The following is a 16,186-nucleotide window of genomic DNA, read 5'->3' as shown; positions in this document are numbered from 1 at the left end:
ACAGTTCCAATTTATCTTATCCCTCAATCTTAGTTTTTATTATTGCTCTCTTTGATTTAGGTTTGTTAGTCGATTCTTGGTTCAATAAATTTTCATAATTTCTTTTTCATTGCAATTTTTGGTCTCTAAGTTCATTGATTTTTGGTAAAGCATAGAAGGAACCTTAACAGTTTGTTGCTACTTGTTCAATTGTTTAAGAGGTTGGATACGCATTATTGATTCATACACGGGTTTCACAATTTGAGTGGTGCATAGGGACATAGATACTGGAATACAAAATACAATGCAATTGCCATAAGAACTTCATCCAACTAAGTAAAAATGAAAGAAAGAAGAGAAAAACTCCATCCATAATATGTCGTCTCCCCACATGACATGCCAGAAACCATTGTTTCTATCAATGGGATACCATACCAATTTAAGACACTTAAACTCACAAACTGTCATATTTTCGCTATCTTTGTACAAATTAGAAAACCTAACCAACAAGGGGAGAGCCTAAAATAGCAAGAAAGAAATACCAACTAGTTTGATCCGGTAACTTGAAGTGGTAGGCAACGCCTCGCTTTTCAAATCATATATGAACATAAGAATATGCTGAGATTATGTTGTCAAAGTATCAGGAAGTGTGGCAGAATGAGCTCCAAGTACTTTACCACCAACATCAGGGAAATTTTCATGTCCCGGCAGGGAGCCGACCTTCCCATCAACATCTACCTGCACAGGATACTTCAGAAGGTGACCCTGCAGTAGTGTAAACTCTGGAGATGTGTATCTCTTCCAGTTCTCTTCAGCAATCCCATTCACTCTCCTCACACACTCCAAACTCTCTGGCTCTCTGAAACACGTATCTACCATATCAAGATGCTCAGCCCAAAGTGACATTCGATATCCATAAATCTGCATGAAGAGAACATTGGAAGTCTAATTAAAACATGTAAGTAATTATTTGCTTTCACCATTTTCATGCATGTGTAACATCACAAAAAATTAGGTTCTTATTTACGTGTATCATAAAATGTATTTTGTATAAGAACACAGAAATTGAAGGCACATTTCTGAGGTTGTCAACAAATTCTAAAGTTTTGAGGTAATTAACTGTCATCACAAAACTCAACCATAAGGGATCTCTTAAGTTTCTTAAAAATGCATTTTAAATTTTTGGCACACAATGGAATAAAGGGGCGAGAAGGAACTGCTAATCTAAACCTAAGAAAAGACAAATACAACAGCTAGTGCTCATGGAATCTCGTGGAAGTTAAAGGGTACGGCACATTGTTCCATAAATATCCCTCCTCAGCATCAGCCAATCAAAGAGCCTTAAATAAGAAGTTTTCCAAAGCAAGAGAAAAGTATACAAAGTTACAAACCTGACCACATGGATGTTTCTTCCTCCCAGCCCAAGTGTAATGGGGTTGATACGCACCCATAGCTATCTCGGTGTCTTTTGTACCAGCCATTGATCTTTGGTTGATATTGGCAGATCCCACAATTATGTACTCGTCATCTACTACCATACCCTTGGCATGAACATAAATCATAAAGCGCTGATATTTTTGTGCATCAGAGACCTGAAAGAAAAATCTATTATAAAGACCAACATTTGAATAATAAAGTTCAGCAGATATTTAACGAATTTAAAGATCTAAACTTGAATGGTCATCTTAGATTGTGATCCAAAGCTTTGGGATTAACACATATACTGTAATTCAAAAGCAAATCCAAATATCTCCCATGAAGCATCAAAGAAACTAAGTGAAACAGAAAATCTCAGGACAGGTCATGTGCATGAGGGGAATACAAAAGTCAATGCATCAATATGTAGCAATGGCCCTAAATAAAAATTCAACCTTTTTTTTTAAGGAAAGAGCTTTTGCCTCAAAATAATGTGTAACATACTACAGCAACTAGAAGCAGGATTAACAGAATGGCTTTAAAGATATAATTTGATATTTGGTTTTGCACTTTATCTTAAACACATATTTAATATTTTAAGTCCCGGAATACATGATAATTAAACAAAATTACAGCATGGATTTTGATAATACTAAGATCTCAAAGCTGAAAGCATTAGAGATTTAGAGACTAAGTGGACCTATTGTGGAAATTATAGTTACAGTTGGAAGCCATGAATTTCTCATCCAAAGAGATTAAGGATCTACTATTTAAATATGACAAACAAAGAAGCTAGTATTAAATGATAAAGTCAAAGCAGCGCAGAAGACAATTATTCTTGAACAACTACCATAGACCCATTGTCATTTGACGTGTCCTCAGAAAGGCTTTCCCGGTTACCAAGACAATAGAAATTGAGGTAATCTTGAGGATGTGAGTCCTGAAGCTGCACCGATTTCAGTTCCCGTGCGACAATATCATACATCGTTTGCATTGTCTGGCTCTGCAAAAAGAAAAAATGCATGAGTCAGAAAAAACTTCTGTGAGCCGTTTCTGTTCTTATTTATTATACACAATCTCAAGTGCCTTGTCTTTGACATCTTAACACAAACAAAACCATGAAGGTATTGGGTGACTTATGCTACATAGTTGGGGGAATAGATACCAATACTGTTATGAACAACATCAAACTAATAATTCTGAACCAATAATTTCTAAGAACACAATCCCATTCATGGGCAACAACAGAGAGCAGTATATTATTCAAGCTAATAGAAAGGAGAATCAATGATGTCAAAGAAAAAAAATTCTATAGCTGTTTATTATAATCATTAGAAGAACATAACAGCCATCTTAGTAGTCATCTTGTGTCCCAAAACATGTGTTTCCCGTGTATAAGCATCTATATATTAGATGACCACATACCTGCCAGAAGAGAATTTCTTGCATTGCAGCAGATTTTGGATCACCTTCAGGCCACATAGGTAGAATGATATAAACTGCAAATCTCTCATTAGCTCTGATTTTGCTAGCAATCTTTAATGCCAACTCCATTGGGATAAGATTTTCAGCTCCTGCTCACACCATGAAAGAAAATAGGTTCAGATAGAGTTGAATGCAAAGAAATGAGATATCTATCAATTAATGACAACTAACTTGATTTATATGTTTACAAACCACAAAATGTGAATTTGATGAAAGACAAGTGGTTCGGTGCAACAGTCTTGGGTCATTGAGGCTAAATTTATTTAAAATCAATGACTAGGATATAAAATGCAGGTTCAAATTTTCAATATTTCTAGTCAATTATGGATAGATGAGTTAACAAATGGAATTGCATAAGAAAAAAATATTGTATTTCTCTCTTGCTAGAAAACAAAGTTGATATAGGAGGGGGAAAAATGTTGAGCTGGTTCCCATGTACAAAAGCTACAACCCAAAAATTACAAGCGCAATTGTGCACATAAAATATTCCATATGATGCGCTGTTTTGCAATACAAGAATTTTGCTCCCAAAACTATGAACATTATGTCCCACCAGACAAGCATTATAATGCAGTGTACACTAAATTGTCATCTTACCAGCATATTTATAATCTGGCCATGCATATGATGAACCAAGAAAATACTGATTTTCAATGTATATAAAATGTTGAGCGGATCTGATTGCCTGGACGTATCCTTTCTGAATGCTTTTATCTATTATCAGATTCTTTGAACAAATAAGGTTCTGCAGTTACAATGAAGAGGTATGATCAGATTAGTCCACATATTTCCAGTTACAATGAAAAGGTTTGATCAAATAAAAACCTGGGCCTCAGCAAGATGGACATCTTTGGGAAAGCCTTTCAGTGATCCTGAGTCAATAGACCGGAAAATCTGCAAAAGTAGATCTACACATCTTGGATTCTTCTTGTATGTATATGTATGTATGTATATATATAATAGGGAACAGAAACAACAAAAAGAAGGGAATTTGCATCATCCAACCTGAACATGCCAATCTTCAGGATCATCTTCGTGGCAAACCCAGCATGCAGGTTCATCTTCTGGAATAGATGTACGATTCTTTGTAACAGACATGGGAGGACTAAGTATCCAAGAGATGCGGCCTATTTTTATTAAAGCATCATCATGCCAATGTGAAGCCCTTTTACGTAGTCCAAACTCCCTCCATTGCGTTGCTTTCCTCCAGCGTTGTTCAAAATTTATAAGAACATCATATGCAGCAGGCCCGTCAATTCTACTGTGCAAGTCATGCCATGGTTGCCTTGGAGCCTTGATTCCAGCCTAGCATAAGAACAAAACATGAAAAGCCATAAAGAGAAGTATTACAGCAGTCTAATTATATATCATTCTAATCAGAAAATGTAAATTTCATTTATTGATCTTGAGTAATCATGAAAAGTAGTATCATAAACAAACGATGCTAGTCCAAGGTTACATTAGCAAGAAAGAAGAAACTAGAAAGACAAGGAAAATCATGTCAGGTGATCAAATAATATCTCAATGGATATGGTATGTTTTAGAAACAATGCATATAATAAACTGTATAATCCAATCACCAATTACTTACAGGAAAAGTAGGATTATGAAAATCATCCTTAAATACAGTGTTAAGATCACGAAACAGCCTGTGCTCAGGTGTGTCATAGCGACCATCACAGAGATCAAGACCTCCTATAAATGCAGTTATCTTGCGGTTATTACCATATGCCTGTGTGTCCACAAGAACACATTTTTGATGGTGTGTAAAGAGGGATCCAACAACCTGTACAAACCCATAAAATGCATATTAAATTCAGCAAGTTGCTCAGCAAAATAGACAGCAAAAGACTCCACAAAAGTAAAGAAAAGAAAGTCTAGCAAACCATAAACTATTCTGGCAAAAACACAAATCTTTATTAAAAGTAAAATGCGATTTGCAATGGAAATATCATTCTCAAACCAGAGACAATTTGGCTAATTGTGCCAAATTGACTAGTACTCTCAAGAGATATTGGCTTGGAGATTGTATTTAAAGGAAAAAGAAAGACCAAGTTATAGATCATTACTACCACAAGAAGAAAAAGAAATACAAAATGTGAGAACCAAAACCTGCCTGTTGTTTTATAATGCTAAGCTTATTACTGGCGTAGCGAGTTGCCAGAACACAATTGACAGATGAATGCTTGAAAAACTTCCGGGTCTCTTCATCATGTGTCCCCATCATTCCTTGCTGCATTCAATAATCCAACTTCACATTATGACCCAATTCCCATACCTCCTATAGGCACAAGCATCACACAAATTCCACAATGCACTTATAAAATTCTTACACTACCTTTTCTATTTTCACTAAGGGTAAGATGGGGAAGGGAAAAAGTTCATGCTTTACTTATAATAATATACAGAACAGCCCCTAAAATTAGCAAAAGTGTTAATCCAAGAACCAAAGCTAAAAGGCACAAGCATATTACATTTTAAGCGCATGCTGCATTGCATAGATAGCAATTCCCAACTATACAGACTGATCATTGTTTGACATATAGATTCCCATATCAGTTTCAAAAACTAAGCAAATAGTAATTCAGCAAATTCAAAAGCAACAATGCAGGTTAGAGTAGTGACCGTCTTGAATAAGAACTTGTCGTGGGAGGTCTTATCGTCCCAAACCAACAACAGAACCCGAACACCTTCTTCGGACTTGTACTTGAGCAAGTCCCCGAGCGTCAAATCGCCGCCACGTGGCAACGGCCGGCTCGGCTCCCGAATCAGCCTCACCTTGTGAAAAATCGACCAACCCACAATGTAGATCATATGGTGAGCCTCCGAAATCGCATAGCAAATGTCCTCCCAGCAATTCTCCGGCTTGTAGACCTTCCCATCGTCCAATTGAATCTCCGGCAGCAACCCCTCCGGCGCGTGCGCGTCCTGGTACAACCTCACGGAGCTTCCTTTTCGCAATGGGAAGTACGTTTTGGGCACTCCCTTGTGTTCCGGGTCGCCCGCTATGCCGCGCTTGTAAACCGGGTTGTTTTCGAAGGGGGTGAACTTGAGCTCAACCCGGATGGCGGAGTCGGGTTTCGGAGGCATCCCGGAGGGTCCGATAATGGGGAACCACCCGGAGATAAGCTCTCCGGACGCAATTTTTTGGGCGGAGATCGCGGCAATCCCGATTAGCTGCGCGCCAAACATGTCGTTGTCTTTGATCTGGAACTCGAGGTTAATTACGGGGTGTGCCAGCTGGATTACGAAGTGCTCGTTCCACTGGGGGTGCTGAGAGTTCTTGATGACACGTGTCCTGGCGATGGTCGCCTGGGGAACCACGACGGAGATGTAGGCGTCGCTGGTAATGATCTTGTGGTGGCTGACGACTTTGCCTCCGCCGTCGGATTCGGTGTGGTGGGAGCGGGAGGAGTGGGGGATATTGATAGTGTCACAGGCGGTGAAGCAGCGGCGGAACCGCTCGGAGAACATGTCCATGTTGGGGAGACGGCGGGCCTCGATGACGTGGAGGTCGAGGTCGCCGTGGAGGTAGATGACCTGGTCGGACGGCGACGTTTCGCCCACGGCTGCTGACATGGCAACCGGACGGAGGTTTCACTGTACGAATTGTATTTAATATAATAGCATAGGGAGAGAGAGAGAGAGAGAGAGAGAGAGAAGACAAAAAGGAAAGAGGGGTTTATGGGGGGGTCCTTGCTTGTTGCAGGGAGTTTCAGTTTCAGGCCTCGTGGCGCCTTGAGGTTTTGGGGATTTGAAATTTTCATAAAAACTTAAAATATTGGATTAAAAAAATGGGATGGGTAGAGCCGTAGAGGCCCTAGAGGGTGAATAAGTGGGTGGATACTTAGCGTGACCCAATGAGGCAGTGACCCATCACCATGATGATCAGGTGCATAACTTCATATGGACGCCCCCACCTTCTCTCTCATTCCCATTTTTGTGAGTTGTGTGGCTCAAAACATTTATGATTATGGCACCAATCAACAACATTATTGCACCAATCCAATCAATTGCCCAACCCAATTTAATATCATGCATCAAATCATTTTGAGATCATGAGGGCCAAGCCCTACACATCTCAACTTCTCAATCCCTATTCCCAGGGAGGAGTAATGTTGAGTTACATATAATTGTTTTTTCTTCTTAAATTACTTAATGCAGCCATTTCCTCTTATGGAATGTGGACCTGTACTGGTGTGTTTTTCTGAATATTTACTTATTACCTTGGGAATTGCATTTTTTCAAACAAAGATGTAGACATCATAATCATTTATCGTTCAAACACGGTAAGCGTAATGGGGCCTTACCATTTCATGTTTGTACCAAATATTAGTTTATCACAAGTCAATATGTTTAAGTGAAAATTCTATGAGCAATACTAGCACTTTTCCTTTCTACCTTATTTTTTTAACTTTTTTTTTATTATTCTTATTATGCAATGTAGTATTATGATTAATACCTTTAAGATGTGCGTTGGTCCTTAACCGACCTTAATGCCCATGAACCACTGCCGATGTAGTCATTTTCCAAAACCTCCGCCGAACCTCTTGAAAGGCAAAACTAAAAGGTCCAATTAACCCGAAAAAAGGTTCAATGGAGGTCAATTTCAATTAGGAACCAAGAGACAGAACAACAAGAGGAAACGAGGAGGGAGAACAACAACCGACAAGGGAGATTGATGAGAGAGAGAGAGAGAGAGAGAGAGAGAGAGAGAGAAGAGTACATTTGAGTTTATAAATATATTGACCGTTGATTTGATAACATATTGTAGTGGAAGTAGCGTTATATGTTCAAAACATTAGTCCTAGGTTTGACACATAGGGATGCCTATTTTGGAAGTATTTTTGCATACATGTTATCACATTGGTTGGTTTGGTCCGGGTTGAAATGATGTTTTTTGATAAAAATGTCCACCTCTAAATATTGTTTATGTTTTTAGATTACTCTTTAAAGATATTATCTGTTAAAATTCAACCAAATTATAAATCATTTGATTATGTAACCGTTATTAAATAAATAAATAGTGAATATAATTATTACTAAAATCATCTGTTTATTTGATATTAATTCTATTACCCAATAATTTTTTATTTAGTTAATTTTTTTAAAAGATAATCTTTAAATAATAGTGTAAAAATAAACTATTCAAATCACAAAACACTTTAGAATAAAAATAATAAAGGAAAAATATCAAAAAAGAAGGTAGCTAGTATTTCTTTTATTAAATACAACAACTTCTTTTTTTTTTTTTTTTTTGGCCAATATAGAATACAACAACTTCTTATCATGCAACCACACCTAATCTTTGAATTTATTTGCATGGTGTTTGGATATTCAAATCGGAGTCCGTCTTTAAAACTATCGCTCATATTAAGCTCTACTACGTGGGGGGTATCTATTGGCAGCTGTTCTTAGCTGGCACTGTCTTTTGTGCCAAGTAGAATGCAATCCATATACTCCAAGAATAGTGTCATCAAAATCATGTACAAGTAAGAAAGTTTCCTCAAGTTGCTTAGTGCTTACCCCATAAATCATTATCAGTCTAGTTGGAAAGTTGTCCCACTCATTATTAATCACGAGACAATCTTTATAGTTTGATTTCATTGTCCACGAAATTAGACAAAGAAAACACAAAAAGTTGACAAACAGCTATTTCCACATTTAGCTATAGCCAATATACCAAATCCAAACTATCTGTCCTTCAATCATGTTATGCAATGTGCAACTAGGATGGCTTGTGGTTTCTGCTAATGCCAGCTGAACATGTTTTTTTAAGTGAATTAATAAATGAGACAAACCCATCTAACTTTTGGGTTCCATAGACACTTCCCCACCCCCACTTTAGTAATGGGTGTTGAAAATGGCTTCTCATCTTCTTATTCACCACTTATTACATGTTTCATGTCATCCAAAAGAAGTATTCACCTAAGAAACAATTAGAAATGTTCATGTCTAAAAGACTTAAATACAACTAAGCAACAATGCATTCAAGAGCTTTATTATTATTAATTTTTTTTTTTTTTGCGTCTGATATTCAAGAGCTTTATTCATTTCAATTATTGTCTTAAATTCGACAATTAAATATATTGTTCCTCAATTTAAGTCCTTAGACGACATTTCTTTCATTCAAATCATCATCATCAGCCTCCAAATCAAAACCCGACAACACACCGCGACCACTTGCAAGCCTCTTCATCTGACCCAAGGAAGGCACTCTTTCTGGACCAGCAGTACTTGAAGTACTTGTGGATGAATTACCAACAAAATTTGTACCATCATGCTTATTATTATTATTGTTCATACCTTGTTTTGAGCCTCCCTTAGGATCAGCCTTGAAAATCCTTGCTGGGTTTTTCTTCTCTTCTTTAGGAATAGAAGAAACTAACCTTGTACTCTGATCATGGGGTGGAGGGCTGGCATGTTTAGGCTTTGGTTTGCTCTTCTTCTTCTTATTGCCCTTGACTTGGCCCATGCAAGAGACCTTGGGGGAAGTGGGTTCTCTTGTAGCAAAGCTAGACCCATTCCTTCCCTTTCTTCTGGCCTCTTTAGGAATGATTGATATGATTGGACCACTTGAGGTTTTGCGAGGGCTAGGAGGTGGGCTTTGGAAGGTCATGGCTGCAGGCTGTGCAGCAGCTTGTGATAGAAACTTGAGGATCTTGCGTCTCAGATTTGATAGTTTCTCCATTAATTAGTAATGAGCTTTCGATTTTGATCAGTTTAATTGTGTGCTTGGAGAACTTGCAATTGTGCTTGTTATATTTATGCGTATGGAATATTTGGTAGGTAGGAGATGGGAATTGAGAATAAGAACGAATACACATGTTTTTTAAGGGCTTTGGAGAGCCGGAGAAGAGTGAGAGATTGTTGACCTCTTCATAGTCAGCTGTTTGAGAGTTTTTGCAGGCTAGAATTAAATAATTATAATTATATTATCAATTTAATTTGATTACCAATGCTTCATCATGGCCGGCAGTACTAGTCAGACGTGGATTGTTGCATAGGTGAGAGGAAGGAATTTGGTAACTGAAAGTCTGAAAATGTAATCAAAGACTTCGGCTAAATCTATTTTCTTTTTCTTCACTCGGATTATATATTTTACTTATTAAAGATAAGACTCAATAACTCAAATTTTAATTTATCAATAATTCATACTTTTAATTGTTTGTAACAACTCTGCTTTTATAATCCAAGAAATTTCGACTAGAATATCAACATATGACAATTACAGAGTAGCTGTAACTTCTTAAAGATTGAGAGCCAAACTATTCCTTTGATTACAAGCGGTGCATTCATGTGCGACTGAATGGCTTAGACATGCAATATACTAACACTGCTCTAGAGTTTTGGATCGAACAGAAAAAGTGTAACAAAGTTGAGACACACGACCGAGCCTAAACCCTAGACCTCTGCAAAAGGAATGCGGAAAATCCATGACAGCAGTTAGCAGAGGTAGAATCATCTGGATCAACACTAGTAATATCAATTAAAAAAGTAATCTTGGAGAAACTCCGTCTTTTTTTGCCCTAAACATCTCAACTGTAAATGGAAGTAGACAACAAAGAGCTAGCCCAGCTCGCATCTCACAATGAGGCAGCCAACTTGCACGCAATTCCCGGATCTGCCGATTTTTCCAGATTATAGGTCCAAGTTCAGCCACTAATTAACAGGTGAGCTGGAGAGTCAAACAGAAAAAACACAATCAGAGAATGACCCATTATCCATATCCATACATTTGGATAGAACACAAAGTTGATAACGTTCTCCGACCCTTTTCATTTTCCATGGCAGCATTGAATCTAGACTTGTTATCATCTTTTGTCTCTCTTAACACACAAACAAAACAAAAGACCATGTATGATTTATCTATGACACATAATGCATAAGTAAACCCTATAAAACATAAGATACAAGAAGAACGCATGAGCCAAAAACTCAGAGCCATGGCATAGAATTAATCATAATAACTGCACAGGAGTACCATTAAGAAAGCATTTTCTAGACAAATTGCATCATTAGCGGTCATCAACCTGAAGAAACTGAAATTTCCATTCAATTCAACAAAGATTAGCGAGAGCTTCAAGAGATATACCTCTACATTATATCTCAATCTTCTAAAGCAATATTTAACGAGTGCTCTTGTCATCCTTATCATCCTTTTCGCTTGTTTGCGGAGTGTACTGGCTAGTAGATGATGGTGAGTACCCTGCACTTGGACTGCATGGAATAGAAAAGCGAAGAGGAAAATGCATGAACATTTCCGCACATTAATGTTAAAATAAAGATAAAAGGATATATAATTAAAGAAAAAGAATAGTGTCCCATTTTACCTGTATTGTCGTTTGCTTATAGTAAAACTGGGTCGAGGCTAGGGGCTACCCAGTACCGACTTAATTGAAAAGACGAAATTACCCTGTGAGTTCGACGAAATCATTATCAGTCTAAAGGTTAATATTGACGGAGCTCGGAACCACCATGGTGGTCTTGTTGATGGAATCGAGAAATCTTGCTTGGCTGCGTCCGCTCTGGAAGCTGAAGCTATGGCGGCCTTGGAAGCGGTCATCCTAGCTCAAAAAAAACAATTATCCTAGCTCAAAAAAACAATTATCCTAGCCCAAAAAAACAATTGACAATCAAGATCTCATCAATTGCATCTCAGGGAAAATTAAAAGAGGAAGTTGGAGTTTGTACCCGATCTTGGAGGCCATCAAACAATACGAATTTGGCGCCGGACCCCCATCCTCCCTGGTCTTTCTGTTGTCTCGCGACGGGTTACCCAGCCCTCCATCGCCTTAGTCTGCTGAGGAGGCTGAAATTTTTAGCTCTGCTCGACCTGACCGCTGTCTCGGCGAGTCAGCGTCACTGTGTTTCGAGATCTGAAAATCTTCAGTTTCTTTATGTTGCCTGAAGTGCTTGATAAGCATTACCTCTTTTGTATCTTTTCTTCTCTGGGCTTCCTTTTGGGCCCGGTTTTTTGTTTGCTCATGGGCCTTCCTGGGCCTTTTGAATGAATTTCATTTGACCAAAAAAAGTTGGAAAGTTGTCCCACTCATTATTAAACAGGAGACCATCTTTTATTGAGGATAAATGGTGTTGATAATCATATTGATCGAACAGAATTACGCGTCGTAAAAATGGAAATGACGAGGCTTGAATGGTTCTCAGATCATTGTTTGCATAAACATGAGCTAAGAAAAAGACCCATGAGACTAAAAATGCGTTCATAGGCCCGAAATGTCTAGTGGATGGAGTGAGGCCCAAAGCATGAGCTCGAAACCCAAAAAACTAAGGCCCAATTCTGGACTTGGTGACCCAAAAAAGCAAGGCTAGAGTAGCCTTAGCTTAGACACGGGTTAGTAATCTGATGGACCATGGGTTTCATTAAACTAGGGCTGCCCATCAATCGGTTCGGAACGGTATTAGGGCTTGCCAAACCAAAACCAAAAAATTTGGTATTTTTTTATTTCGGTATTTTTCGGTTTCGGTATTTTTCTATTCGGTAATTTTTGGTAAATTTCAATTTTCGGTTCGATTTTGGTAATTTTGGTATCGGATACTTTCGGTTCATTTTCGATTTACTTCGGTATATCTTCGGTTCATTTTCGGTTTAATTATAATAATATTAATTATTATATACCAATATAAATTAAAATTTAATCAAATATGATGCATAAAATATAATGTTTGATGAATCTATATTTACACGAGTAGTATTGGTAGTTTAGTATAGTACTAGTATTTTACCCTAGTAATAATATATAGGCTTATTCGCGCCAATGCTCTCTGAAAGTAACTTCGATTTTTAATTTACCCCCTGAAACTTCATTCATCCCACTTTGCCCCCCGAACTTTACAATTTTAATATTCCGTCAACTCCGTCTATGGGTCTGTCAAAAAACGCTTACGTGGAAGGGGCAATTAGGTCTTTTACATTAAAAATAAATAAATAAATACTTTCTAAAAAAAAAAAGAAAAAAAAAAGAAAAACCCCACCCCACCTACTCAGCCGCCGATGGTGGCCCGACGACTCCTTTTTCCTGTGCAGCACCCCACCCCACATCACCCAGCCACCAACCAACCTCCCCTGCCTCTATCTGTCTCTCTTTCCCTCTCATTTCCCTCTCATTCCCGCTCTCTCTCTCTCTCTCTCTCTCTCTCTCTCTCTCTCTCGCGCTCTATTCCCCTCTCTCTTTCTCTAGCTTTCTCTATCTTCCCCTCTCTCCCTCTCTTTCTCTGTCATCTCTGCCCAGATCCAGACCACGTCAAAATCCAAAGTTGTTGACCTTCGGGTAAGTTGCCGATTACAAAAGTCGTTGGGTGGCCGGCGGCTCGGTTTGCCTCAAAACCCAGATCTGAGAGAAAGAGAGAAAAGGGAGAGGGAGAGAGAATGAGAGGAAGATAGAGAGAAGGAAAGGTGAGGAAGCTGGGGAGGAGCTGCCGACAGTTAGGAAAGATGGGGAGGGTGGTGGGGTGGGTTGTAGGGGTGGGCATCAGTCGGGGTAGGTCGGTTTGGGACCCAAACCACCAGCCGGCTGAGAGGCTCGGTTTGCGGTGGTGCTGGCCCGCCACCGACCCATTTCTTTTCAGTCTGGTCAGCTGGGGGTGTAGTCGGATTGCAGGTTATGTGGGTCGGTGGTGGTTTGGGCTAAGAGAGGATGCAGTTGGGCTGAAGAGTGGAGAAGATGGTGGTTGTGAGGGTGACTGTGAAGCTTGTTGTGATTTGCAGAGAAGAGAATAAGAAGCTGGAAAAGAGGAGAGAAGAAAATAGAATGGGTGGTTAGCTGGGCTGAGGAAGATGATGACTGGTTGGGTGGCGGGCAGGTTAGTTGCCAACGCTCGGGGTGGGGTGGGGTGAGTTGGGTCGGGGTTAAGGTAGGAGAGGGAATGCTGGGGCTATTTTTTTTTTTTATTGTTTTCTTTACTTAATTCAAATTTTATTTTTTTTAATTTTTTTTATATATTATAGTTTTATAATAATTTTTTGTCCACATGGCGGGTTGTCAGTTCCGAATATGGGACACGTAAGCGTTTTTTGACAGACCCATAGACGGAGTTGACGAAATATTGAAATTGTAAAGTTCGGGGGGCAAAGTGGGAGGAATGAAGTTTCAGGGGGTAAATTAAAAATCGAAGTTACTTTCAGGGGGCATTGGCGCGAATAAGCCTAATATATACTAGTATAATTAGTTTAATAATATGTATTAGTACATATCCTATTAATTTAGTATATATATATACTGATAAATATGAGTATATATATATATATATGCATTACTTACCTAAAGATGAGATTTTTATTTTCCTAAAAATAATAATATTTACTTTATTAGAGAATGACTCTATATCTTAACTCACACTTTTGATAATATTAATATGATAACATTATACAATTATATTTTCTTATAGTTGTTTAAGATATTAGTAGTTTAATATTTATTGTATCACTAACATAATAGTATTATATAAGCATATATAACTAAATTTCGGTAATTGTTTCAGTTTTTTTGATATATATTTTAGTTTTTTCAGTAATAATCGATTCGGTTTCTTTCGGTAATCAATCGGTTTATCAACTTTTTTCGGTTTTTACTAAAACCAAACCAACTTTTTTCGAATTGTGAAAATCGGTATACCAAACCAAAAAAATTCGGTTGGTAGTCGGTCAATTCGGTAAAAACCAAACCAAAAGGCAGCCTTGCATTAAACGGATTTCATTTTTCAAAAAATTAGACAAGAAAACACAAAAAGTACCAGATAAACAACTATTTCCACGTTTAGCTATATACCAAATCCAAACTATCTGTCCTTCAATCATGTTCTGCAATGCGCAACTAGGAGTCTAGGATGGCTTGTAGTTTCTGCTAATGCCAGCTGAACATGTTTTTTAAGTGAATTAATAAATGAGACAAACCCATCAAACTTTTGGGTTCCATAGACACTTCCCCACCCCCCACTTAAGTAATGGGTGTTGAAATTGGCTTCTCATCTTCTTTTTCACCACCTAGCTACCACATGTTTTATGTCATCTAAAAGAAGTATTCACCTAAGAAACTTAAATACAAATAAGAAACAATTAGAAATGTTCATGTCTAAGAGACTTAAATACCACTAAGAAACAATGCATTCAAGAGTTTTATTCATTTCAACTTTTGTGTTGAATTCGACCATTGTTTCTCAATTTAAGTCCTTAGGCGAGCATTTTGTATCATTCAAATCATCATCATCAGCCTCCAAATCAAAACCCGACAACACACCCCGACCACTTGCAAACCTCTTCATCTGACCCAAGGAAGGCACTATTTCTGGACCAGCAGTACTTGAAGTACTTGTGGATGAATTACCAACAAAATTTGTACCATCATACTTATTATTATTATTGTTCATGCCTTGATTTGAGCCTCCCTTAGGATCAGCCTTGAAAATCTCTGCTAGGTTTTTCTTCACTGGAATACAAGAAACTAACCTTGTACTCTGATCATGGGGTGGAGGGCTGGCATGTTCAGGCTTTGGTTTGCTCTTCTTCTTCTTATTGCGCTTGACTTGGCCCATGCAAGAGACCTTGGGGGAAGTGGGTTCTCTTGTAGCAAAGCTTGACCCATTCCTTCCCTCTCTTCTGGCCTCTTCAGGAATGATTGATATGATTGGACCACTTGAGGATTTGCGAGGGCTAGGAGGTGGGCTTTGGAAGGTCATGGCTGCAGGCTGTGTAGCAGCTTGTGATAGAAACTTGAGGATCTTGCGTCTCAGATTTGATAGTTTCTCCATTAATTAGTAATGAGCTTTTGATTTTGATCAGTTTAATTGTGTGCTTGGAGATCTTGCAATTGTGCTTGTAATTTTTATGTGTATGGAATATATGCTAGGTAGGAGATGGGAATTGAGAATAAGAATGAATACACATGTTTCCTAAGGGCTTTGGGAGAGCAGGAGAAGAGTGAGAGATTGTTGACCTCTTCATAGTCAGCTGTGTGAGAGTTTTTGCAGGCTAGAATTAAATTATTATAATTATATTATCAATTTAATTTGATTACCAATGCATGCTTCATCACGGCCGGCAGTACTAGTGCAACAACTAAAATGCAGTTGCATTATATATTACTAATATCACCCTCCACTGTGGCTAACTGAGATTGGCTGAAACTCAAACGTGTTGTTGACATTCAGATTATGGGTTAGAAGGTTTACATCAATAATTTTACATGGATGTGGCTTGTTGCATACAGGGTGTAAGAGGAAGAAACAATCCAAGAAAGATTTTGGTAGCCACAAGTCTGAAAGTGTAATCAAGAATTTGGCTAAATCT

The 16,186-nt window shown here is 38.2% G+C and overlaps 3 protein-coding genes and 1 long non-coding RNA gene across 4 annotated transcripts; all 4 read right to left on the bottom strand.

The window, feature by feature from the left end:
- Positions 1 to 279: 279 nt before the first annotated feature.
- PLDDELTA (phospholipase D delta) lies at positions 280 to 6,726 on the bottom strand. The gene is made up of 10 exons (XM_086243091.1): positions 5,506 to 6,726; positions 4,997 to 5,113; positions 4,472 to 4,666; positions 3,886 to 4,185; positions 3,706 to 3,774; positions 3,478 to 3,625; positions 2,821 to 2,969; positions 2,246 to 2,398; positions 1,371 to 1,571; positions 280 to 900 (listed from the first exon to the last, which is right to left on the bottom strand). The coding sequence occupies exons 1-10, from the start codon at positions 6,457 to 6,459 to the stop codon at positions 604 to 606; spliced, it is 2,583 nt and encodes an 860-aa protein (XP_086099217.1). The 5' UTR covers positions 6,460 to 6,726; the 3' UTR covers positions 280 to 603.
- Positions 6,727 to 8,989: 2,263 nt separating this feature from the next.
- LOC147284877 (uncharacterized protein At1g76070-like) lies at positions 8,990 to 9,604 on the bottom strand. Its single transcript, XM_086245738.1, has one exon. The coding sequence runs from the start codon at positions 9,569 to 9,571 to the stop codon at positions 8,990 to 8,992; it is 582 nt and encodes a 193-aa protein (XP_086101864.1). The 5' UTR covers positions 9,572 to 9,604.
- Positions 9,605 to 10,068: 464 nt separating this feature from the next.
- Positions 10,069 to 11,755, bottom strand: LOC147284876 (uncharacterized). The gene is made up of 4 exons (XR_015122275.1): positions 11,575 to 11,755; positions 11,214 to 11,447; positions 10,976 to 11,100; positions 10,069 to 10,558 (listed from the first exon to the last, which is right to left on the bottom strand). It is a non-coding gene; the product is annotated as an uncharacterized LOC147284876 (long non-coding RNA).
- Positions 11,756 to 15,036: 3,281 nt separating this feature from the next.
- LOC147284875 (uncharacterized protein At1g76070-like) lies at positions 15,037 to 15,815 on the bottom strand. The gene has a single exon (XM_086245392.1). It carries the CDS (start codon positions 15,646 to 15,648, stop codon positions 15,058 to 15,060), a length of 591 nt encoding a protein of 196 aa, XP_086101518.1. The 5' UTR covers positions 15,649 to 15,815; the 3' UTR covers positions 15,037 to 15,057.
- Positions 15,816 to 16,186: the final 371 nt, after the last annotated feature.

Source organism: Dryas octopetala, chromosome 5 (assembly GCF_963921425.1).
Source record: "Dryas octopetala chromosome 5, drDryOcto1.1, whole genome shotgun sequence".
NCBI lineage: Eukaryota > Viridiplantae > Streptophyta > Magnoliopsida > Rosales > Rosaceae > Dryas > Dryas octopetala.
This window is presented reverse-complemented; position numbering and strand designations above follow the sequence as displayed.